The sequence below is a fragment of the Cavenderia fasciculata genome (assembly GCF_000203815.1).
Source record: "Cavenderia fasciculata unplaced genomic scaffold Scf_EU5ZYIE01BBABR-5, whole genome shotgun sequence".
Classification (NCBI taxonomy): domain Eukaryota; phylum Evosea; class Eumycetozoa; order Acytosteliales; family Cavenderiaceae; genus Cavenderia; species Cavenderia fasciculata.
This window is the reverse complement of record NW_004457690.1, coordinates 231369-257272: the sequence shown is the minus strand read 5'-3', so window position 1 is coordinate 257272 and position 25904 is coordinate 231369. Positions and strand designations below refer to the sequence as shown.

At 36.5% G+C, this 25904-nt stretch overlaps 9 protein-coding genes across 9 annotated transcripts; 5 read left to right on the top strand and 4 right to left on the bottom strand.

The window, feature by feature from the left end:
- Positions 1-20: 20 nt before the first annotated feature.
- On the top strand, positions 21-5752 carry DFA_09058 (uncharacterized protein; the record flags this gene model as incomplete). The annotated part of the gene is made up of 6 exons (XM_004354868.1): positions 21-515; positions 1262-2885; positions 3009-3287; positions 3570-5002; positions 5217-5239; positions 5698-5752. 6 exons carry the CDS (start codon positions 21-23, stop codon positions 5750-5752), a joined length of 3909 nt encoding a protein of 1302 aa, XP_004354920.1.
- A 230-nt stretch (positions 5753-5982) lies between these two features.
- Positions 5983-7948, bottom strand: DFA_09057 (uncharacterized protein; the record flags this gene model as incomplete). Its single annotated transcript, XM_004354867.1, has 2 exons — positions 5983-7461; positions 7895-7948. 2 exons carry the CDS (start codon positions 7946-7948, stop codon positions 5983-5985), a joined length of 1533 nt encoding a protein of 510 aa, XP_004354919.1.
- A 919-nt stretch (positions 7949-8867) lies between these two features.
- Positions 8868-10438, top strand: rcdII (PH domain-containing protein; the record flags this gene model as incomplete). Its single annotated transcript, XM_004354866.1, has 5 exons — positions 8868-9005; positions 9083-9232; positions 9313-9416; positions 9488-9742; positions 9817-10438. The coding sequence occupies 5 exons, from the start codon at positions 8868-8870 to the stop codon at positions 10436-10438; spliced, it is 1269 nt and encodes a 422-aa protein (XP_004354918.1).
- Positions 10439-10582: 144 nt separating this feature from the next.
- Positions 10583-11491, bottom strand: DFA_09055 (putative Generic methyl-transferase/SAM; the record flags this gene model as incomplete). Its single annotated transcript, XM_004354865.1, has 2 exons — positions 10583-11206; positions 11270-11491. The coding sequence occupies 2 exons, from the start codon at positions 11489-11491 to the stop codon at positions 10583-10585; spliced, it is 846 nt and encodes a 281-aa protein (XP_004354917.1).
- Positions 11492-11978: 487 nt separating this feature from the next.
- Positions 11979-14046, top strand: DFA_09054 (uncharacterized protein; the record flags this gene model as incomplete). Its single annotated transcript, XM_004354864.1, has 2 exons — positions 11979-12218; positions 12394-14046. The coding sequence occupies 2 exons, from the start codon at positions 11979-11981 to the stop codon at positions 14044-14046; spliced, it is 1893 nt and encodes a 630-aa protein (XP_004354916.1).
- Positions 14047-14351: 305 nt separating this feature from the next.
- DFA_09053 (uncharacterized protein) lies at positions 14352-15861 on the top strand (the record flags this gene model as incomplete). The annotated part of the gene is made up of 3 exons (XM_004354863.1): positions 14352-14408; positions 14569-14846; positions 14913-15861. 3 exons carry the CDS (start codon positions 14352-14354, stop codon positions 15859-15861), a joined length of 1284 nt encoding a protein of 427 aa, XP_004354915.1.
- A 154-nt stretch (positions 15862-16015) lies between these two features.
- Positions 16016-17614, top strand: DFA_09052 (uncharacterized protein; the record flags this gene model as incomplete). Its single annotated transcript, XM_004354862.1, has 1 exon — positions 16016-17614. One exon carries the CDS (start codon positions 16016-16018, stop codon positions 17612-17614), a length of 1599 nt encoding a protein of 532 aa, XP_004354914.1.
- Positions 17615-17772: 158 nt separating this feature from the next.
- Positions 17773-19576, bottom strand: psmD3 (26S proteasome regulatory subunit S3; the record flags this gene model as incomplete). The annotated part of the gene is made up of 5 exons (XM_004354861.1): positions 17773-18196; positions 18263-18471; positions 18533-18827; positions 18910-19175; positions 19286-19576. 5 exons carry the CDS (start codon positions 19574-19576, stop codon positions 17773-17775), a joined length of 1485 nt encoding a protein of 494 aa, XP_004354913.1.
- Positions 19577-20051: 475 nt separating this feature from the next.
- On the bottom strand, positions 20052-25108 carry DFA_09050 (uncharacterized protein; the record flags this gene model as incomplete). Its single annotated transcript, XM_004354860.1, has 7 exons — positions 20052-23191; positions 23281-23425; positions 23523-23687; positions 23782-24241; positions 24324-24378; positions 24807-24893; positions 25015-25108. The coding sequence occupies 7 exons, from the start codon at positions 25106-25108 to the stop codon at positions 20052-20054; spliced, it is 4146 nt and encodes a 1381-aa protein (XP_004354912.1).
- Positions 25109-25904: the final 796 nt, after the last annotated feature.

Below are 25904 nucleotides of genomic sequence, written 5' to 3'. Positions count from 1 at the left end.
TGTTTATTGTTGTCATTGTCATGTCAGGTTTCTCAGCAGAACAGAAAGAGTCACTCCAAAAGGAGTTTGTTGCACTACAGTCGGTCATGAGTGCAACACAACAAGCTAAGTTCGATGAGCTACACGCTGTTATTAACCGTCTCGTTGCCCAAGCCTCAGCACCTTCACCGGTTATAGCACCAGCGCCTGTTCCTGGTAAGCGTCTCAAATTAGGTGCTCCTCCTCCGTTCAACGGTGATGCCTCTTCCATGCGCCAATGGATCGCTGCCGTCGAAAACCAGTTCAACTATTACAAAACGCCGAACGACGAGAGGATCCCGTTCGCCAGATCTTTCTTGACAGGCCCTGCCTCGTCTTGGTTCATCTCAGTCGAGGCATCCATAAATTCTTGGGATGCGTTCAAGTCGGCTCTCAAGAACAGATTCTCCCCAGTCAACGCCGCCGATGTGGCGCGTGCCAAGCTATGGAAATTATCTCAAGATAAACTCAGCATACAAGAGTACACTAGCACGTTTGTAGAACTAGTTTCGAACTGCCCATCCATGTCGGAGGACGACCGTATCGACCGGTACCTCCATGGTCTCTCGACTGGTGTCAGGTCTATTTTCAATTTGCTCGGTGGTGAGTTCCGCCCAAAAACCTTTGACGACACCATCTCCGTTTGTTGCCGCATCGCCTCTGACCAACACCACTACGGTCAGAATGTCGCCCCACCTTCCACGGTCGTTCCCATGGACATCTCGGCCATCTCGTTGTCTGGCCCCATGACTCCAGCCATCCACGATTATTGTAAGACACATCGACTGTGCTTCTTCTGCCGCTCGTCTGACAAGCACACTGCAATCGATTGCCCTCGTAAGTCAAAGAAAAAGAACCCATCGAATTTAAACTAGTGTCGTCCCCTGCTCCCTTTGTTGGGACGATCTCTCGATCAATAAAATGTATGTACGTCGATACATCCTTTTCATTATTTGATTCACCCTCTCTCATTGACAGCGGAGCAGCTGTCAATGTCATTTCCCCATCTATTTTAGGCCTCTACAACATTCCATATTCCAAGTCACTCATTCCCATCATGCTAGCTGATGGCTCCCACACCCATGTCAACGGTTCCATCTCGTTGGACATTAGCGTAATGGGACGTAGCGTCAACATGCCCTTTCTGATCTTGGAATCACCACACAAGATTATACTGGGCATGCCGTGGTTGCTGGCCACCAATCCATCTATCGATTGGACGGCTGGCACTTTGTCTTTCAAGGACCCGGCCACGGTCGCCACCCTCGCTGTACCGGTGCCACCTGTCACTTGCGCCCAGGCTGGATCTCGCCCTATATCGGTTACCTTACTTGACCACCCTATTGTTCACACCACCACTTCACCCTCTGCACATGTTACTCCTTATATCCCTCCACCCGTTTCACCTGTTGCACCATCTATACATGTTACTCCTTCTATCTCTCCACCCGCTTCACCTATTGCACCATCTATTGTTTCTCCTGTTTCACCACCCATTGTTTCAACTGTTATTCCGCCTATTGTCTTGTCTGTCACACCACCTGTTACCTCGCCTATCATCCCCTCGTCGCCACTCGCACCACCCGTTCCACCCCCCATTCATGTCGTCGTCCAATCCGTCATTCCCGAATTGTCGGTCTCGGCCATTCAACGCCTCTTTGTGGACGACGATGTCGATGAATTCTTTATCGTCAAACTGTATCCCTCCCCTTCTTCCAACTCTGGCCTGGCCCACGTCGCCAGCGTCTCGTCGGCAAACCCTCGGTTCGCCAAACTCCTCGCCGACTACCAAGACGTTTTGGTAGACGCTTTACCAAACTACCTCGCTGACCACCGCTTGCACGACATGGAGATCGTCGAGGTGGATGGTGCCAAGCCAGTCTATCGCCGCAATAATCACCTCTCATCGGAAGAGAATAACGTCATGTTCACCACTGTCGAGAAGGGTCTCGCATCTGGTCGGATCGCCCCGAGCAAGAGCCCGTACAACTCGGCTGTCCTCTTTGTTCGAAAGAAGGACGGCACTCTCCGTATGTGCGTGGATTTCCGCGCGCTAAACAAGCAGACGGTGGCCGACCGTTTCCCGTTACCAAGAATCGACCAACTGATCGAGAAGATCGCAAAGGCCAAGATCTTTTCAAAGATCGACCTAAAGGACGGCTTCAATCAGATTCGTATTAAGGATGAGCATACCCACAAAACAGCATTTAGTACTCCGTCTGGTCACTACGAGTACACTGTCATTCCTTTCGGGCTACGTAATGCTCCGTCCGCCTTTGTTCGTGCCATCAACGCGGCATTCGCTGACATTCTCGACACTTTTGTAATTATTTATATCGACGATATTCTTATCTTCTCAGAGAATGAAAACGACCACTACGAACACATCAAGCAAGTTCTCGACCGACTACGTTCTAACAAATTGTTCGCCAACAAAGCAAAGTCATCGTTTCTAGTGAAGGAGGTAGAGTTCCTCGGTCACCTTATCACTCCTGGGTACATCCGTCCCCTTGCAGATAAACTTGCCGCGGTCAAGGACTGGCCGACACCGTCTACCGTCACAGAACTACAAAGCTTCCTCGGGTTGTGTAATTACTACCGTAATTTTATCGACCACTTTGCCGACCACGCGGCCCCGTTGTACGATGCCACCACGAAAAAGACGTTATCATGGAGCGACTCGCTGTCAGCCGCGTTTGGCAAGATCAAGTCGTTGCTTTGTGAGTGCACGTCCCTCTTCATTCCAGATATGGACGGCCCGTTCACCGTCACCACTGATGCGTCTGACTTTGGGATCGGTGCTGTCCTCGAACAAGATGGTAGACCTGTAGCGTTTGAATCGCGCAAAATGACTAAAGCAGAGAGAGGTATGTCCACGCGTGACAAGGAGGCTTTGGCGGTATACCACTCATTCAAAAAGTGGCGCCATTACCTTGTGGGCAAGGACTTTATCCTTTTCTCTGATCACACTGCTATCAGTCGAATTGAAGACGCTGTTGGTACCGATGACAAGGTTGGTCGTTGGGCCCGGTTCATAGGTGAGTTTAGATATACATTCAAGCATAAGCCTGGTAAGCTCAATGTTGTGGCGGATGCTCTCTCGCGTCGCCCCGACTACAAAGAGGCGATATCATCACCGATAGTTGATCCACACTTTAACGATCGTATCAAGAAAGGATACAAATCAGACTTATTTTATTCAGATATTATTAATGGCAAAAGCCGTCTCCATTTTCATGTTTCTACAAACAAATTAGTTTATTTCACAGGTAACGATCATCGCAGGTTGTGCATTCCAAACGACCCGGATCTGAGAAAAGATATCATTCAAGCGGCTCACAATACTGGTCACCTCGGCGTCGACAAGACTTATTGGCACCTCTCTCAGTCGGTTTACTGGCGTGGTATCTACGAGGACTGCAAGGAGTACGTGATTGCCTGTCAGTCTTGCCAGCGCAACAAGTCGCCGACGAGTGGTGCGTTGGGCAAACTTCACCCTCTGCCAATCCCACATCGCCCTTTCCACACTGTCACACTTGACTTCATGGTAGATCTCCCACCAGCAAGAGGCACCGGCCATAATGCATTACTGACAATTGTTGACAAGTTCTCTAAATTCGTAGTCTACATCCCTACTTTCGTCAACGCAACGGCAGAAGATACCGCCGTATTATTCTACGACCAATTCTATCTTCGCTATGGTCTGCCTTTGAATATAGTATCTGACAGGGATGCTAAATTTACTTCCAACTTTTGGGAAGCTCTATTTAAACTACTTGGTTCCAAACTATCATTCTCGTCCTCCTTTCACCCTCAAACTGACGGGCAGTCAGAGAGGATGAATCGGGTGACGAATGAAATGATGAGATCACACGTCAACTACAAGATGGACAATTGGGTAGAATTGTTACCTACTCTTGCTTTTACATACAATACCACCATCCACTCCTCTTCCAACCATTCCCCTGCCCACCTCATTCATGGTTTTGAGCTTATTAACCCCCTTCGCTTACTTTCTTCTAGTGACATCGACTCTGACACACCAGCCGTCAACGACTTTATCGATAACCGTATCATGTCTTGGAGACATGCCACTCAATGTCTCGCCGAAGCCCAATCCAGCCAAAAGGAATACCATGACCGTGGTAAAGTTCAAGAGTCTCTCAACGTCGGTGATATGGTTCTACTAAACAGAAAGAATATCACTCTTGCCGCCGACTCGCGTCGACACAGTTGGAAATGGTACAACAAGTGGATAGGTCCATTCAAGATTATCAGTGTCATAACCAACCACAACGATGAGAAGTCAGCGTACAAGCTCGAGTTGCCCGATACTATGGCCATCCACCCTGTTTTCCATTCCTCTTTGTTGAAACCGTTCCACCACTCATCCCGTTTCAGCGACACCACGTATCAAGTATCCATCCCTACCTCTGGTCTCATCGAGGAACATCTCATAGAGGCCATTGTCGATTTCAGGTTGCATTACAACAAACCACAATATCTCGTAAAGTGGACCGGTCTCGACAACTACAACAACCGCTGGTCTACTAGAGATCAAATACCGACACACATACTCGACGAGTTTGAACAGCTAAACCCTGAGCATGCGATGCACAACAGCACCAACAAGAAGAGTCCAACCGACGACTCTACAACCGACATACTTTCAAACGACACCACTTTAAACCTTAACTCTACACCGAATGGTCACGTCGACTCTTCCGACTCCAACGTCACGGTTAACCTTGTTCCCTCTGTATTCAATACTACACAATCTCCAGTCATCACCGAGGCTCCAGACGCCACACCCAACCCCGTTCTTTCCAAACCATTGCCACCATCCATCCTGCTCCGGAGAATTCTCCAAAAACCAGTCTCTCCTTCCGCCACTGCTAAACCACCTTCTCCTGCCCCATCCATCACGGCCAAGGCTCACTCTCCCTCGCTAGCCAATACTCCAGCTTCGGGGAAGGACTTTAAAGTAGATAATAATATAAGAAGGAATGAAGGAAGGCGTGGTACGCTGCATGCCTTTGGTGTCACTGCGAGAGTGTCAGAGAACAAGGTTCACCCTGCATTCCGAAAATACATAAAATATGAAAAACACAAATAAATAGAAGTCGCGACGAGCTTGGTGGATCATTCTTGTTTCCCCAATTCGTGTAGCTAGTTATAATTGTATATCTATCGTGTAGAGTCTTGTTCAGTCTAGTTTATTGTATCTTGTCAGTTATCTAGTTATCTTGTTTATCATCATTGTCATTATTAGCAGTAGATATTATATACACCATACACAATATTACATGGCAGCAGCTGTTTGTTGGCAGCAGCTGTTTGTTGGCAGCAGCTGTTTGTTGGCAGCAGCTGTTTGTTGGCAGCAGCTGTTTGTTGGCAGCAGCTGTTTGTTGGCAGCAGCTGTTTGTTGGCAGCAGCTGTTTGTTGGCAGCAGCTGTTTGTTGGCAGCAGCTGTTTGTTGGCAGCAGCTGTTTGTTGGCAGCAGCTGTTTGTTGGCAGCAGCTGTTTGTTGGCAGCAGCTGTTTGTTGGCAGCAGCTGTTTGTTGGCAGCAGCTGTTTGTTGGCAGCAGCTGCCAACAAATGGGACTGACCCATCACCAGTCATGGGCTATAGGTTTTGAACCAACAGTTGGGGGTCATTAACATAAATTCATTCATCAGAGCCATTGACTTGTTCAACAAGAGTAGTCCAAAACGACAAGATCACCAATCTTGATTACTAAAAATGAATGCTTTTTCTGCAACCTTGTATAAAAGAAAGCAAAAGATTGGTTAGTGAAAACATGTCTTATTATGACAAGTAGGTAATATGATATTGAAAAGACTCTACTAGATATCTATGAATGCTTACAAAAACCAAAGTTACAGAGTTGAAAAAAATAACCAACAAAGATTGAATCATGATCCTCAACAAAAAAAAGTATTTTAAATTTGTTTTTTTTTTTATTATTTCCATTTAAAATCAATATTTGTAATATCTTGTAATTCATCAACTAAATCCAATAATTGATTTTCATCATTATCTATTGCTTCTTCTTCTTCTTGTCCATATTTAACATTATCCAATGTATTATTATTATTATTATTATTATTAATTTCCTTTTCCTTTTCATTTTCCTTTTCATTATTATTACTCATTAATTCTAAAAGTTTTAATTTTGGAGGAGGATTTAAAATTAAAAGTTTAACCAAATCTATTAAATCCTTTGTTGATAGACCGATATTATTAATGGCAAGACAAGACAATTTTTCCAAACGACCAGATTCTATCCAACGGCAAAGATCCGATGCCGCAGAGTGACCGAGTTGATTGCAAGAGAGATCCAATACCTCTATAGACGATGCACCAGTGGTACAAATGACTCCGCCGAGTAATTCAACCGAATGAGATGACAATTGATTGTCTGCAATGTCCAATAATACAAGACGAGGAAGTCTACCACGATAGATACACTCTACAATATGTGATACACCTTGGTCTTGAATAGAACAACCTCTAAGGACCATATGTTGAAGGTTAGAGTGAAGGGGTGGTGTTGTAATGGTAGCGGGTGCGCCTGGTTCACCTGCCAAACCACGACAAAATCCAAGTCCACTCTTTTCCTCTTTAAATGAATCTTGAGCAACAAATTGTTGACCACTGCTCCAATTGGCTACGGCTCTACCCAATCTTTCCATTGATTCATCGGTACCAGATACTTGACAATCTGACATTTCCAAAATAACAAGATTTGGACAAATCTCTAATAATCCAATAATACATTCCGACGAATCCCTACCAAGTGAATTTAAATTTATATTTAATTTTAATAATGAAGATGAAGATGAAGACTCTGATTGTTGAATGATTGAAATTAAAATTGATAAACCAATAGAGGTGAATTTGTTGTCTGCAAGATTAATAGATTTGATGGTGGGACGTTGAAAAAGAGGAGCCAATAGAGGAAGAGCATCATCTGTTATATTGTTTTGTGAAAGGTCGATACTAGTGACTGAAGCATTGGTGCCCATTGCATTGATGAGGACGGGGATTGCATCTGCATTGATTGATCGTTTAGAGAGATCGACATGATCGACCGACGACGATTGAAATAGTCCACTCATCAGAGTAGACAATTGTAAATGATCGTTACCAATCTCTGCATGTCCAACCGATACATGTTTGAGTGCCACGTGTGATGCAATAGCACTACCAATCTCTTTTGCACCTTCAACACCCAAAACATGACCACTTAGAAACATATTCTTTAACGATGTATTCTCTCTAATGGCATCGGCCAATACCTTTGCATTGTTCTCTGTTACCGGTATAAATGATGGTATCAAATACATAGATTCTAATCTATTCTCTCTTAATTGTGTTGCTATATCTTGTATTCTAACAAGTACAGATGCTTCATCTGTTAATGATTTTCCCCATACCATCTTAATATAATAAAATATATAAATAATTAAGAAATAGAAATAGAAATAGAAAATGAAATGAAATGGAGAAGGGAAGGGGATGATAATGAAAAAAAAAAAATCTTTAAAAAAAAAAACGACACCTCTCGTTGTAATTAATATCATTGGTCAGCTGATAATATCAAATCATATGATGGGTGTGTGATTAAAATTATTATTGATTATTATTATAATTATTAACTGTACAAACAGTTATATATATATATATCTCATAAATCATCTATTTGTTTTGTTTTCTTTAAATTAATTAAAAGGGGGTGTTTTAAAAATGTTCACATCGCATGAAAGTTGATAAACAATCTTGTTGTATGCTTCCAACTGATTTAAAATGTGGTCGATCTCCCGTATTATGGATAATATACAGCGAGACTTCCGGAACAACTTGTCTACACACATGAATTAATAGACAAGCGAAGTCATTTTGGGTGACTTTACCAAATGATCTCATAGTGTACTAATATAATACGCTAAGAAAAGGTGTATATGGGACGAAAAACGAAAAATGAATAGTACTTTTATCATAGATGGCACCTGACCTCTCCCTCTTTTAAAAATCAGATGAGATCAATTTTGGTAAGGTCACCCAAAATGACTTCGCTTGTCTATTAATTTGAACTACTTACCTACTACAGCAATACTAACTATTCTTTTTAAAGGCGATTAAAGATGAATAAAAAGAAGAAGAAGAAGAAGAAGAAGAAGAAGTTATTTTTTTACATACCTTTTGAACAAAGAGAATAAATTTGAATGATGGCTTGTAACACTAAAAACAAAGCTTTTTAAAGCTTGCTGTCAGGGTCTTTCACCACCATAAATGATCGGTCAGTCGTTTGGTGGCAAATATCTGGTCAGTCGGTGAACAAGCAAGGGTGAGGTTTTTTTTTTTTAGATCGAGATACTTTGTAAAGCCCAAAAGCCAGCAACGTCATCATCATCATATTATGATAACTAAATCAAAATTTGTCAGAGGACATCCCAAAATACCTGAATAGATTTTTTATAGTTGTTTTTTTTTTTGAAATAAAACTATAGATATCAATATTGGAGAGAACTATAGTGTTTGTTCAATACACAGTAGTAGTGAGAAACTATAATAACACCCAGGGACATAACCATAATGAAAGAGAATGGATCATCACAATCAAAATTTCGTGTTGCCTGTTGTCATGCACATTCTGTGAATTTATTTTTCTTGCACCAAACAACCAAAGTAAAAAGAAATGAACTCAACTCTCAAAATTGAATCATTTGCAATTTTTGTTTTCAATAGAGAGAGAAATATTACTACTCTAGCACTTCTTTTTACTTGTTACTTTTTTTTTTTTTTTTATACCTAGTTTAAATAACTATACACATACCTTGTATATATGAGTTTAACAGAGATGGAAACAAAATCATCAAAAGAGATTATAGACGATCTTCAACGACAACTTTCACAAGAGAAATCAAGAAATAGAACTCTAACAGAGGAATTGAAACAATTAAAAGATGCTCATTTAAGAATTGTATGTATTATAGTGTATTTTAGGTAAATCTAAACACCTTCCTTTTCTCTCTAATACCTATACCTATAATATTCTAGCAATTAGTAACAGAGAATGAAGAAGAATTCATTACAAACAAGTTTATGAAATATTTAAATCAATTGAAAAAGGAAAAGGAAGAATTGGCATTAAAAGTTGAACAAGAAGAAGAATATCTTACCAATACTTTACAAAAGAAAATGTTGGCTGTAAGTAAATAAGAGAAGAAATGAAAAAGAGAGAGAGAATGTATCATTTATAAACTCTTCTTTTTCTTTTTTTTTTTTAGATTATGAGAGAAAAAGTAGATTTAGAGAATCAATTAGAACAAGAAGAAGAATTTATAGTAAATAAATTACAAAAACAAATTCAAGAAGTATTAAAAGATAAAAAGTAATTTAAAATATATACAAATAATCATTGATCCTTTTTCATTTTATTAATACTCTTTTTTTTTTCTTTAGGGTATTGGAGAAAAGATTAGAAAATGAAATCAATGATCATAGACAATTATTAAAATTGGAAGGTGAAGTTATTTCACTTCGAGACAAGATTAAAGAATTGGAAGGATCAAGTGAACACAACAAAGAAGACATTGTAGCTCTCAAAGCTGAAAACTTTGTACTCTGTCAAAAGATTGCAAGAGAACAAGAAAAATTAACCAAAGTTCATAATGAAAATAGTAAATTAATTTCAAATTTGGAAATTGGTGATGAAAGGTAAAAAAAATAGATAATAGAAAATAGAAAATAATTATATTTATTTATTTATTTATTTATTTACTTTTGGGTAGAAATTTTAATACAAAACAAAAAAGAAATAGAAGTGTATCTGTACCAAATGCGGCCAATTTAAATTTAAATTTACAAGTTTCACCACCACAAACCAAAATTGTAACCAATTCAGTTCCCATTTCAAGATCAAGATCATCATCATCATCAAACCCTTGTTTAATAACAAAGGTATTAAAAGAAGGATGGATAAAAAAAAAGGTTGATGGTAAATTTGAAAAGAGATATTTTGAATTATCATCAGACGAGGTAATCAGAGAATACAATGATGAAATCAAACAAGTATTATTAGATACTATAGATCTAGATAAAGTAATTGATATTGTTGAAGTACCAGGTACTCCTTCTTTATCCGCTACTGTTAGTGGTAGTAGTAGTACTGGACAACATACTGGATCAAGTGTATTGGAATTGGTCATTTCAAATAATGCATCATCACCTATTCATGTATCAATTAATAGTAGTACTAGTAGTACTACTAGTAACAGTAGTAATAATAGTCATGGATCATCATCATCTGTACCAAATAATTGTACCATTTCATTGTTGATTGATAAAAGTGAAATGAATCAATGGAAATCTTTAATAACTGATCTTTTACCAAAACCTCCTCAACACAACTAAAACAAGTAATATCAAAATTAATTAAAAAAAAGAAAAAGATAAACAAAAAAAATATTATATTATAAAAAAAAAGAAAACAACAATTAATGTAAATGTAAATAAAAAAGGATTTTTTTAAAAACTTTATACTTTATACTTTTTCTTTTATTTCTTTTTTATTATACAATAATAATTATCATGATCTAAATTATTTGATAATATATCAACATTTTGAATCTTTTCAAATAAAGATTCAAATTCACCATCACAAAATAAATGATAATATCTATGAAATTGTTGATAAGTTGTTCCAGATTTTGATATTTCCTCCTCTTCCTCTTTTTCTTTCAATTTCTTTTCTTCTTCTACTTTAAATTTACTTTGAAATAACCAAGGTACCATAACATCTGATGAATCATAATTTTTTCCTTTCCATTTTTGAGACATTGCCCATGCAGTCACTAAAAAAGTGCCACCAGGTTTTAAAACTCTTACAATTTCCTTTAGTGCTTCCACTCTTCTTTCAAATGTAGAGAAATGATGAATGACAGCAATTGAAATGGCATAATCAAAAGTATCGGTTTGATAGGGTAGATAGAGACCATCGGCACTCAATGCCTCTAATCCCTTTTCATTACAAATCGTTGAAAAACTTTGACATATATCAGATCCAATCGTATATATATTACCCTTGTTTACATTTAAATATTTTCCATTACCACATCCAACATCAACTCCAATCGATCCACATGTAATAGAATTTAAATAATTTTCTACCAATGGCCATGCCTAAAATAAAAAAGAGTTAGAATCTCTTTATTCTTTATTTATCTCATCCTTTATTCTATTTACTTTATATCTTGTACTATCAAAATGAGATGAAATAACATTATAAACATTATGAACATGTTTATTTTCTAATCTATATGCATCTAGATCTGATTTTGGTTCATCAAATCCTAATCTTTCTCCATTTGGATCATTTTTTGAAGTTGTTGTAGAAGTAGAAGTAGATGATATATCTTTCTCTTTCTTTTCTTTCTTTTCTTTGTTTCTATTATTATTATTACTCATTATTTTTTATTTTTATAAATGATTTATAAAAAATCGAACGAATCACATGATCATGTGAGAAAAAAAATTAAAAAAATTAAAATTAAATAAATAAACTCTCAAACTAATAAGTTTGTATTTTATTAACAAATTTTATTAAATTTATTATTATTAGTACACCTTATTTTTTAGTAGATATTACTATTCTCTTGTCAACCACAAAGACCGGTCGATCTTCAGTTGATCGATTCTTTTTTTTTTTTTAGTTTTTGATAAATTTAATAAAATCTTAAAAAAATTACAGAAAAAAAAAGGAATGCTATGAGAGAGGTGGTATGATATGTATATATAACTCTAGCACTATCAACTATTTACTATTAGTTCACCTTTTTTAAAAGGTGTTGTTGGTATAACAACACAGTACAACAACAGACAACAGACAACAGTCATCTAGCAATCACACTCTTTTTGATCAGATAAAGAGTTTTTTTTACTTTTTAATACTCCAATGGTATTTACAAAGAAACAAACATTAGTATCAACTTTGTATCAAGATTGTATATTTTATTTGGATCTTGGAACAACAGCTTCTTTTCAACAAAAGAATGATATTAGCAAGTTTATAAAAGATAATGGAGGCACTGTCTCTATTTCCTTTTCAGCTGCCAAGACTACTCATTTCATTACAACCAAAGAATCAATCAATACATTCAAAACAAAGTTGGCCTATAAATCTTCCATTTGTAGTGTTTTATTAGATCAATATATTTATCATGCTTTAGAACAAAATAATCCTTTACTTGATACTTTTAATTATCTTTATATTGATGCAAGGTAAAAAAGAAAAAGAAAGAAAATATATATATATATATATATTAAAAAGGATCATTTTATTTATTATTTTTCTATTTCTATTTCTCTAGCCAGCAACTGATATATTACCAAATCAAGATGATATTATAAAATCAATTCAAACTCATTATTTTATTTTAAATGATTTATTGGATCAAATTAAAAATGGTACATTATCAACTAAACAACAAAAAGAAGAAGAAACAATAACAAAAAAGGTTATTGAACCAATAGTCATTGCTGAACCAAAGGTCATTATCGTCAATGAACCAACTACTATTATTTCTCCTCCTATTACTATTGCTTCACCATCTATTTCATCTAAATCAAGTTATGCAAGTAAATTTTTAGAACTTCAACAAATGAAAAGAGATTTTGGAGAAAAGAAAAAGGTTAGTCAATTGGAATTGATTAATCAAAAAAAGGCAGAAAGACAAGCTATCCTCGATAACAAGGCCAAAGAAAAAGAGGAAAAGTTAAAAGAAGCCAACCTTGAAAAGCAAAAAAAGATTGAATTGGAAAAGCAAAGAAGAAAATCTACCATTTCTTCTCTTTCTTTTACAAAATCCAAATCTTCCTCTATTCCCTCCTCTTCTTCTTCTTTTACTTCATCATCATCATTTTCATATTCAAGTATTGTTCAACAATCACAACCACAACAACAACAACAAATCAAATCAAAACCTTTTATTTCTTTGGAAGAAAAAGAAAAAAAAGAATCAAGAATTAAAGCAAGAGAAGAAAAGATTGTCCAACTTCGAAAAGAAAAGATTCAAAAGAAACAAGATGAAATGGATCAAGCCAAGCTCGAAAAGAAATTGGCCAAGGATCAAAAAAGAGTTGAATATCATGAAGCTGTACGTGTACAAAAGGAAAAAGAACAAGAAGAAAAGGAAATTGCCACTCAAGCCAGTCTCCAAGCCTATCTCTTGCGTTGTCAAAAGAGAAAGGAAAAGGAACAAGCTCTACTTGAAGGAGGATTTGTATCATCAAAATCCAAAGAGGAATTGGAACGTGAAAAGATGGATGCTGAAAGTCGAAAGATCTTTGTTGGAGGGATTACCTTTGACGATCTTGTTGGTCGTGTAGCTCCATCTGCCATGAAAAAGATCAAGGAAAAACGTGTTAGTTTTCTCTTGCAAAGTTTCAATCAATTTGGAAAGATTGACAAGCGTATTGTCGATGTTTTCAAAGGTCATTTTCATATCGTCTATGCTGATGTCAATGACGCCATCAAGGCTGTCAAACATTATCAAGATGTCGCCAACAAAACCAAAACCGTTCAAGAAATTAAAGATCATCTTAAATCTCTTAAATTGGATTTGGCAATCACTCCAACCGTTCGGTTCTACGTTAAACCAACTAAAACTCATATTGTAAATAATCCAAATTTAATCTCTCAATATCAATTACCAGATGCTGAAATCATCTCTTCAACAATCAACCTTTCAAAAATCAAACCAAAACCTCCAATTGTTTTTACTTGTCAAGAAAGACCAAAAGATGAAACAGAAATGAATCAAGATCACCTAGATGAAACCATTGTTTTATCTGATGAAATTGAAGAAGAAGAGGAAGAAGTTCAAATCCCCGAGGATGACGTTGAAAATACCCAGGATCAAGAAGTGGATGGTATCAGCGAAAGTGATGGTAACAGCGACGACGATATTAGTGATGAATCAGAAAAGGAAGAGGAAGATTATTCGGAAGAGGACGATGATTAAAATAAAATAAAACCATTAGAAATTTCGTTTGTAGGTCTCTGCAGACATGTTAGCTCATCAAAAAAGATCTTTTGTGTGTGGGTTTCGGTGGTCAAATATCTGTGGGGGCATGCCCAGTGACCAAAAATTTTGAGCAACGAACAAAAAAGAAAAAACTTGTAATACGAGTTTTGCGATGACAGCGTGTCGCTGCGATACCTAACCTCCACTCCTTCCTCCAATCGGAGGGGAATCAGTTTTACTTTTTCAATATATACAACAATCAAATTTATATATATATATATTTATTACATTTTAGAGACAAAATGAAGCTTTTATTCACTTTATTTGTTATTGCTACTTTATTATCCGTCGCTTTTGCTGTAAGAAACGAAAATTAGAAAAAATATAAAAAAAAAAGAGTAGATTCACACACACACAAACGATTGATTGATCTGAGTGTTCTGTTTGGATGTGTTGTGAGAATATGATCTACTTACCTACTTATTAATCAAACTCTCTACTATTTATTATTTATTTTAGGATGGTATTTTTAATAGTACATTAGCTGTAGGAGAAGTAGGAAAGGGTAAATTAAAGACTGTTACCTTTTCTTCAGTAGCATTACCAGCTGCTACCTTCCAACTTGATGCTGTTCAAGTATTCCTTGTCAATGATACTAGCAAGGCTCAATTCGAACATGGTTCACTTGTTGTTGCCAGTGTTGATATTACCATTGGTGGAAAAAAGGTTATTGGTTTCACTGCCTCTACTCTTGAAAACCCATTAGTTTTCCCATCTCCATATGCTTTGGCTGTTACGTAAGAAGAAGAAGAAAAGAAAATAGTTAGAGTCCTTACTTTTTACTTACATTTTAATTTATTTAGAGGACCAGTTGATATTACTGTTCAACTTTTCGTTACCAACAAGACACCAGTTAATGTTACATTGGAATATTTCCTCAAGTGGTCAACTGATGCCAACTATACACCACTTGTTAGAACTGCCACCTCCGCTGTTCAAAACTACAGTTCATTCAATGTACCAGGTACTGGACCAGCTCAATTTGTCATTCAAAACAGTGTCCAATGGCAACAAAACATCAATGCCATGTCATTCCAAGCTTCTGGTTCACAAGGTATTATTTCACTCCAATTTGTAGACACCACCTCCAACACTGTCCTCTGCACATCGACCGGTAACTACAAGAACAAGATTTTGATTACCATGTCACCATGCAATGACGTCATTGCCTTGACCAAGGGAACCACCTACACTACCATTGCCACCTATGACAATAGCGTTGCCATCAAGGGTGTATACGGAAACTTTGCCTTGTACGTTGGTTACACTCCAAAGCCATCGACTACCTCCACCTCCACCGGAAAGACTACTGGTCCAGCCACCTCTACCTCGTCTACCGGTAAGACCACTGGTCCATCCACTACTGGTCAAACTACCAGCCCAGCCACCTCTACTGGAAAGACCTCTGGTCCATCCACTACTGGTGGTCATGCTGCTTCATCAACTGGAAAGACCACTGGTGGTCACAGTGCTGGTGGAAGTGCTGGCGGTAGCGCTGGTGGTTCCTCATCTGCTGGCGGTACTACTACCTCTGGTACCTCCTCCAACCCATCCGGTTCAATGTCCTCCAACCCAACCGGTACCTCTTCCGAATTCACCACTGCCGGTACCTCTTCCAACCCAACTGGTGACTCTACCACTGCCACTGGCGGTGTTACCGTCTCCCCAACTGGTTATGCTTCTTCTGGTATGGCCGAACAAAAGGTCTGGGAAAAGAATACCAGAGCTACAAAGAATATTAAATTCTATTAAATTAAATAAATCACAAAAAAAAGAGAGAAAAAATATCTAGTTTTTTAAAACTTTCCAATTTCATCCTTTTTCTAGCTAAAAATGTTATTTCGTTTATAAACACAAAGATGAATTAAAGGATCTACCTATAGTTTAGTCTTTCTTTGTTTAAAAGATGGAGATATCAAACATTTTACAAAATGAAATCTTATCAAAGATTGATATGTATAGAGCATTAACAGATAGACATTCATTTGATGTAAACAAGACGATGGATCAAAGTGATAGTTTGGTTTATTCAGAGAAAAGAATATCAATCATTGATCTAGCACTAGTTTGCAAGAAATGGTTTCAAATGGTAAAGAGTCAAATAAATGTCATCGTTGTAGAGGCAGAGACTAAACACTCGATCTTTCAAGGATCTAGTGGATCACATCGTCATACAACCTTGGGTAAAACAAGTCACGACAAGGAAAGCATTGTCATCTTGCCTCGATCAACCATAGAGAACCTTGCATTGACCAAGACAATGATAGTGTCTCTTAAACAATTGGCATCACCCCATTGTATTCTCTCGTTGGATCATCTTTCAAGTATTCACTTTTTCAATGTCGGGCCTGGTTTCACCTCTTTTCCTTATTTCAAACCTCTTATGCAAAATATGGTTGGTAGAGAGATGGATCTTTACTTTTATGGAAATTATAATCAAGACTTTTTAGATTATAAAAAAGATGTACAAGAGAATCATAAAGAATGGTCAATCAAAGAATTCAATCCAGTCATTTCAAGAGAATTGGATCCAGATTCAATTATTGAATTTGAACAATTTAAACAAGAATATCCAGATCAAATTTGTGGTTCATTGGATGTTGCCGTATTTTCAGAAGATGAAGAGGCTAATTTCGATTGTTTTAAATTGATTCAATTGGCAAAACCTAAAAAGGTTTGTATTGATCTACTCAATTCATCAAATGACAATCAATTACATTTCTCTTATTTGGAATTGGCCAAAAATCATTTCAACTTTATCAATCATTTGGAAATTAAAGACGACTTTTTGGATGCATTGGATTTGGTCCAATTACTCAAACAACCAAATTTTAAATACATTTCTGTTGTATTTGGTTTACATTGTGAAGAGGATTGTGAAAGTTTTTATCCAGTTCCAGATCATCCAAGACGTCATTTGCCTCAACTAAAAGAAGCATTAGAGACCAATACAACACTAAAGACTCTTGCAATTGAATGTTTTTGTCATAATCCAACTCATACTGGTGAGGATTTTGGTATTGGAATGGAATCTGTTTTTGATCAACTTTTAATCAAAAATCATACCCTCACCAATTTACAACTAGATGGTATATCACCAGGTGAATCATTTTACAAATCATTGGCTGATCCAAATTGTTCTTTACAATATCTTTCTCTTGTAAAGAATTCAATTCCTTCAGATGATCATTTTAAATTATTTGCCAAATCACTAGAAATGAACAAATCAATTCAACAACTTTCCATTCAGGGTTGTAATATAACAGACAAATCTGAAAAGGTAGTGTCATCTATTATTCAAAACAACAAATCAATTACATCTATCAATCTATCATGTACCAAACTTACTGGAGAATTGATTGTTCCAGTATTATCAGATTTAACTAAACATAATATTCAAAATATTTCAATTTCATTAGAAATGGAAGATTTTTTAGAAAGAATCGGTACTAGTGAATATAAACAAAATAGAAATCTTTATCTACTTAGAAAACCATTCTTTTAAAAATAAATAAATAAATAAATTAATTAATTTAAATTAAAAATTATTTTATTTTTTATCTATGGTATACAATATATATTAAAGAGAGAGAGAGAATTATTATTATTATTATTTGTTTGTTTGTTTGTTTTTTTTTATACTATTTGATTATTTTGTTGTTTTTAATAATCAGATTCATCACCACCATTTTCTGAACTTTCTTCAGCAGCTCTTTCCATTTCTTGTTTGATTGATTTGGCAACTTCAGCAATCTTTTCAGTTTCAGCCTTGCTAATGTCTGGATGGAAACGCATAGCCTTGAGAGAATCATTGTGGATCTTGAGGCAAATATCGATTCTATTGCTAAAAGCAGCCAATGGTTCTTGAGTAGAGTATTGGTCAATATTTTCCTTGCTTTGAAGGTAACCCTCACTACGGTTGATGGTGGCTTCGATAACACCATCCTTGATGGCCTTTGACACAATAAACATCATATCTTCTGGTGTACCATCAAACTTTAATTTCTTGCAAACATCGGCAAATGAAATTCTTGAATAAGCAGATGTAATCTTTTTTAATCCAGTCTTGATTACATTACTTCTTAATCTAAAATAGAAAGCAGCATATAAGTATAAAGTATAATAAATATTATTTGTTTGTTTTTTAGTTTACCTTTGAATAAGAGTAAAAGTTTTATCAGATTTGAATAATGAAGAATATTTTTCTACAACTTGATGGAAACTAGTTAAATCACCAACTCTGACAGTTTGAGTAAGATGAAAGTATGGTTTCATAGCAGTCTTTAAAATCTTTTGACTGAATACATTTCTTTCTGGAATTTCTCCCATCAATAATTGAACAATACAAAGTAATTTATTTACCTAAAAGATAGAAAAAGTTAACTTTAAATGTGATGTGTCAATATTTGTTTGTTTTACTTACAGTTCTCTTAAAACCAGAAGCAGAATTTTGTGGAGCCTTTCTGATGGCTTGATTGAGATAATTGTATGATTCAGAGTATTCAAGTTGAATAGCTTTGATACGACCAATGTAATAGAGGTATCTAGCATATTGATTACTAGATGATTGTTCTGGGAATGTGGTATTTGATACAAGCTTTTCGGCTTGTTCAACAAGGTTATATTCCAAATAGTTTCTCAACAATAAATTTAAAATAGTTGCTTGACCTTCATCATTATGTCTAAGTGTAGCTGTACGTAATGCTGTTAATAATAATCTTTAAAAAAAAAAAATTAAAATAAATATTAATATAATGAATGATCATTGTGGTTTAATATTATTTTCTACTTTTTACTTACGGTCTAATATGTTCAATATTTTGAGCATGTTGGAATGATAAACTATAATAGAAATAGATTTTAGATGACAATGGGTTAAGAGTTACACGGTTATTTGGTTGAATCAATTCAACAAGTGAGGTTGAACATTGAGTGGCTTCAACATATTTCTTTTGATCAATCAAAAAGATAACAACCAACAGTTGAAGATAGGCTTCAACTTCTGGTAATATATGATCTTTTGATGATGCTCCTGCTGATGAATCAATATCCATACCATCATTACCCTAAAAATTAAAAATAAAATGTAAAAGAAAAAAAGTAAAGTAAAGAGAAATAAAGTAAGCATAAAAAGTAAAGAAAGTATTCTATATCTTTTTTTCTCTTTTTTTTTTACCTTAACATATGATAATAAAGAAGCTTTTCTTGAAGATTCTGGAAAGGTAGTAGCAATGATTTGATAGAGGATCTTTGCATTTAACTTTTTACGAATAGCAGTAGTTTGACGCAATACACGAGTAATGAATCTAGACTCTTTAGTGTCTACACCCTTTTCTATGAGTTGTACATTCTTTTTCAAGTCTGACAAGGTCAAAGCTGAACTAACCTCTTTTGATCCACTCTCTGAATTCTTTAATTCTGCTGCTGATGATGGTACATCAATCATTTCAACTTCTTTTGTTGCCATCGTTGTTTTTAATATGTCTCTATATAAATATAAAAAGTATGTTTTATCTCTCTTTTTGTTTTTTTAAATTAAATTGAATGTTGATGTTCAGTGTGTGTTAATTTTGATCTTCATCAGCACTCAAAAAAAAAAAAAAAAAAAAAAAAAGAAAAAACAAAAAACAAAAAAAATATTTTTTTCCCAATCCGGTTCTCTATAATTTTAAAAAAGTATTAATAATTTATTTATTTTGAAAAAAGAAAAATAAATGATCAATTATTTTTTTCTTTTAGATATTTGTATGTACAGGATAATTTATAGGGGAGTTTCTCTGTTTGTTTTAGATTGATTATTTGTTCTGGAATTTTTTTTTTGTTTTTTTTTGGATTTAGAGGTTGGATTTAGAGGAGGATGAAGGGAAGGGAGATAATGTATGTATGTATGTATGTATGTATTGTTATATAATTAATTTCTAGATATTGTTTTTTGTTGTTGATTAATCTTCATCAATAATTTTATCACTAACTTCCATGAATTGAATATCTTCAGGGGCAAGACGAAGCATGGCAAGGGTGTGAATATGTTGAACACGGAGACGATTGATGAATGGACGGAAGAGGATGACATAGATGAGAACGAGGAGGACGGTGGAGACAGACATGATGGCAGTAATAATGTTGAGAGCCTTGGTTTGGATATCCTGCCAGTATTGGAAGAATCTAAAGGCAGCACGATCAAGACCGTCGGTAAGGTCTGGATAGAGTGTTTCCATCCATACCAAGTCTGGACTAGTCGGAGTGACTTCAGCACGCTCCTCATAGGCCAGATTGAGAGAATGTTGGATCATTTGTTCGATAGTCCAATCCAAACCATAACTAACATCTTTGTAGTATGGGTCACCAGGTTGACGACACTCTGATTGATTGATACGGTAGCATCCATAGGTACCGTCCATAATGTCTTCAGTCTGTGGGATATCAATGAGCGACTGGTGATTGAGTTGAAAGTCAATGGTCATGTTGTGAATCTCGGCTTGGGTAGTATCTTGAAACTCTAGTGGCGACAAGAGCTTGCTTACGTAGAAATGGAGTAAACGGGCGTCAGTTGAACGATGAGAGCATAGGGCAAGATCAAAACCAGCTTGCATGTCTACAAAGATTTGGACAAAACTGACAAATAGACCCATTGTCAAAATACCAAACAAAAGGAACAAAGCAAAACTGTAAGAGAAATGGAGTCGTCTCAAAACAACTCTCAAAGATCTCTTGTTGATATTTCTCTTGCTCTTTCCGTCCCATCCACCAATTCTCTTTTTCTTTTGGTCACCATTACCAGCAGTATCACCATTGTTACTACCACTTGTATTTCCTGCATTCTCGACAACAGCCAAACCAACAACTCCACCACCATTATTATCACTTCTTGGAGATGAATTATTATTTTCCAATAATAATGGACGATTATCATTCTCTTCTTCGGCACCTTCAGTACCCTTTGTTTCAGATAAAACTAAACCAGTTGAAGTTGACAGTCCAAGTTTCATCTTTTCAGATTCATTCTTTTTGTTGTTGTTGTTGAATGCTTCATCGTCTGAAGTATCAAATTGAATGTCACGATCTGATCCACTCTCAAGGTTTGATAGTTTAACCTTTTTAGTGGCCATTTTGATGACGAGGTCATGGGGAGCAAGAGAAAAGAGTACAAGTGTTCTGATTTTCTCTCTCGAGATACGACTAACTATTGGACGGAACAATGTGACGGCAAGGATAAAGAGCAGACCAAAGATGGCTATCCAAATATAGAGAATGTTGGATGCATTGTCATTGGCCGACAAGAGGATAGTACCAATGTATGCTTGTTGGACGAGGAGGAAAGAGTCGGACAAGGTTTGAGTATTCTTGGTGACAAACTTGAACTCGGTATTGTTAAAGGCAAGGGCAAACTCGTCGATGGTGAGTTGGTTGATGACACGTGAACTGTCAACATACATGTTACCGGCCTTCCAAACATTGAATGGTTGACTGGCATAGTGTATCTCGTGTTCGTCGAGCTTGGTCTCGATAAGCATCTGCATTTGGATGATTGGCTTGTTGTAGACGGATCGGAGCAGGGCAGAGTTGGCAGGATTGGTCTTATTGAATTGCGAGTATTCAAAGACAACCGTTCCAATATCATAGACACCTCCTATACCAGCTTCATGTTTGAGAGTGGCCATAGCATCGTTGACATAGGCTTGTGGACTCTTTTCACCGTAATAGATGGCGTGATGAATGTTTTCCATGATATTGAGTCGACGTTCATTCTCGGACTGGAGGGCAGCGTAGAGATCGGTTTCATTGGCGATGGCGTATTGGTTCATGAGGATGAAATTGTCAGACAGTTGAACACACTCGTTTCCAAGACTGCCGAGTGACAAGACACCCTGGAATGCATTACGTTGGGCGATCATCTGGTTACGGAGTACAACCAAGACAACGATGGCAAAGACGACGGTGGCAAGTGTGGTAAAGATCATCAACCATGAGAGACGAGAGATAGAGTTACTTTGTTGATAGGCGGCATAGTTGGAACGACTGTGGTACGATGAGCTAGTCTCACTCGACCCATCACCCGATTTACTGCGGTCTTGCGACGACTCGGTATGGGCAACTGCCTTGCCAATGGGGCCGTGGTGGCCATCAATCGTCACACCAATACGTTCCATTTGGATACCACCGCTTCCCTCGATCATGTCGCGGTCCTCGTCCGATGGAATACTGTTGTTGTCGTTTTGACGGATATGTTCGATCGACAGACTCTTGGACATGTTGTCTTCGATGGTATCGGCTTTCTTGCGCAACTTGAAGGCAAAGTCGCGGTCTCTAACCACCTCTTCGACAAACTGAGCATAGTCACGAATCACTCTGACCGAGTTGGGGTTGAGTCCAAGGAGACGTTCGTACTGCTCGGTTGCCTTGGTCTCGGTCGTAGCAATCTTGCCCGACAGCGTCGACAGCTGATTGAGATCGATAGTCTCGTGTAACAAATGTCTCCAGAAACGGTTGATGTAGCTGAGACAAGACTGATGCGAGCGACGAGCACCAAGATACAACTTTTTAAACTCCATGTACGTCACAAAATCTTGAATCTTGCCACTGGGACCACGCAGATCAGAGTCCATCATTTGTTCACGTTCCTTATCACGTTGAAAGATAAAGAATCGAATGTCAAATGGTGGGTTCATACGACGCAACTTTTCCAACGATGCATAGCCAACATGACGATCTTGACGAACGGTGAAGAGATAGTTGGCATAGGCCATCCAGAGAAGCGATGAATTGGGGTAGTACTGCAGACCACACTGGAACAATAGATTGGCACGATCAATAGCCGCCTGATCACGATTACCACGGAGTACACGACGTGTCATAATCTCGATAAAGAATGGCATGGCATACCAACGTTCAAAAAACGGGAATTTAATTTGTCTCTTGCTACCCAACGTTACAGGTTCCTCAAAAGTAACTCCCTTTCCAGTAGTATCATCTTGACTAGCTTTGTTTAAATTATTAATAACTTCCATTGTTTGTACGGATGTTTGTGGTGATACATTTGTTAAATGTTTTAATTGTTTATGTAAAAATCTATAAAAGAATTCTAAAAATGTAAAAGTTAAAAAAAAAAAAGTAAAAGTAAGTATGTTTTTCTAAAAATTTAAACTTTCCCATTTTCTTTGTCTTTCTTACTGTTTAAAAAGAAACCAAGGAAAAATGATGGAACTAAACCTGAAACAACCAAATAACTTGTGGCAGCATTTTCCAAATCATTTATAATCATTGTTAGAATAGTACAAAATGATACCCAAAAAATAACTGTATATAATCCTGATTTCTAAAAAGAATAAAAAAAAACAAAAAAGGTTAATAAATTATAACTATAAACTATAAACTATTTGTTGTTTTTGTTTGGTATGTATATATATTCTTACAATTTGATTTAATCTTTGATTATTATAAGGAAGGAAAACAATTGAACCAAAAGATAACCAAATCAAACCAAGGAAGAAAACTATCGCCAACAACCATGGATAATCACGAAGTAATTCGAAAAAGAATGCAAATACTGTCTTGGCAAGTAAAATAGTTAAATCAAACTAAATAGAATAGAAAAGAAAAAGAAAGTATTATTATTATTAATATTTGTTTGTTTTCTTTTTCTTTTTCTTTTTCTTTTTCTATTCTTCTTACTCTAGCATGAGGTTTAGCAAATCTATCACGAACTGAAGTATCAAATTCATAATAAGTTAAACTTGAACAAACTGCAACAATCGTGAAGAGAATGATAAAGCAAATGGAGAAAATGGTGATTGGGATGTTTTCTGGTCCGTAGCAAAGTACATCTTGAGAGGAGAAACGAGTGAGATAGTAACCACCATTCTCTGAATCGTAGGCACAATTGAGACCAATGAGGAACAACGAGATAAGAGGAATGTAGAGAACGGCGACAGTGAATGAAACAAACCATCTTAGAGTTCGAATGATCCAAATGTTGGCAATCTTTCCTTGATAGAATGTATAGGCAACATACCAAATGTTGACAAAACCAAGTACCATAAAGGCAATGGCTACCCAAAACAATACTGTAAATCCTTGATATGCCAATACATCTGCTGGATGTGATATTGGTGATACAATTCTTTTTAAATAACTAACAAAAAAAAAAAAATGAATGATTAGTGAACCAAAGAAAAAAAAAGAGAGAGATGTGATTGATTGTATATATTACTTACTATCCTAAATCTCCACCCCAAGGAAATACTTTCTTAAATCCAAATGATATTAATTCTATAGAACAGAAAAGAGAAAAGAGGTTAGATCACATGATAGAATGATAGAATGATGAGAGGAGGGGGGTGGGAAAGGGACTTATAAACACGTTGATGATCACCATCACGATCACGGTTTAGACTATTTTTTTTTTTTTTTTTTTTATGTTTCGAGTTTGTCGGGTTTCGATGTTAGGGGATTTGGTTGTGTCTTTTGGTTTACGATGAGATGATTCATCCTCCCTTGCGCACGTGTAAAATCAGACTATTTTAAAACCATTGGGATTTTTTTTGATGCCCCAATAAACTTGGTTGGTCCTTTGCCCATCCAACACCGAAAAGACGAGGACAACTTTATGATCATTCCCAACACAATCCTCCAACCGTGATGAAAAAAAACTAACCGTTTCTACTCTTCTCTATCTCTTTTTTTTTTTTTGTACTTACGAATAAATTCAATAATGACAGCAATGATAGTTAATGCCTTTGGAAAAGTATTATTCTTTGTCATTGCATATAATACTCCATGGATGCCTAAAAAAAAAAGATAGGGAAAATAAATTAGGAAATGGAATCAATATTATTATTATTATTAGTATGACATATTTTGATTTGAGATTTTCTATCCATCTTTATCTATATTTGAACTCTTTACCTTTTTCAACAGATTTGGAAAAGTTTAATAGTCTATTAAGACTACCAGATGAATCTGTTGATGTCTTTGACTTGGATGATCTCCTAGAAGACATGATATGATGATTTTTTTTGTGTTGTTATATAAAAAAAAGAGAGATAAAGAAAGAAAGGAAAGAGATAAACAATGAGACAACAACGACAAAAAAGTAATGAATGAAACCAAAGCTCAAGAGAGAAGAATGACAAATATTTATAGACCTTTGCTTGTTGATCCTTTGGATGCTCGAAAATATCCTCCCTCCAACAACAACTCTTCTTATTTCATTTTCTCTCTTCTTTGCAAGATCTCTAAATTGTTGATAGGGATTGTAGGGGCGAATTCTTGGTCACGACCTGGTACATCCCAAGAAGTCTGCAAGGTTTGTAAATCTCTCGCACCAAACCCTACTACTGATGAGTTGTTTAATCGAGGGCAAAAAACCGGTTTTTTAACTTTCCGTGTCATTTCGAATCTTTCAAAGAGGGGCAAAGTGGCCGAGAGGGTGTAAAATCGCCCGTTTGTTTTGCAAAGGGTCACATTCCATGAAGACCATTTTCAATTTTAAAAATAGAAAGGGTCGTTGTCTGATAGGGGCATGCAGTAGGTAGGTGATCGTGACGAGATCTCGATTACAAACAAATTGAACGCACCATGATAGGGGGGCACTCTGATGAGAAATTGATCAAAAACTTTGTATATCGCACCTATCGCCTTTCGTTTAACACCTGCTCCAGACAAGACAACAAACTCGCTAGAGAGTTTGTTGAAATCGGTTTGCGTGTAGGATGCAAATGACAAGGGAAACGGCCCTTTCTTTCCTTACTTTGAATTCGCGACATCCAATTTTCTTGCTTGGACAAGGTCTGGAA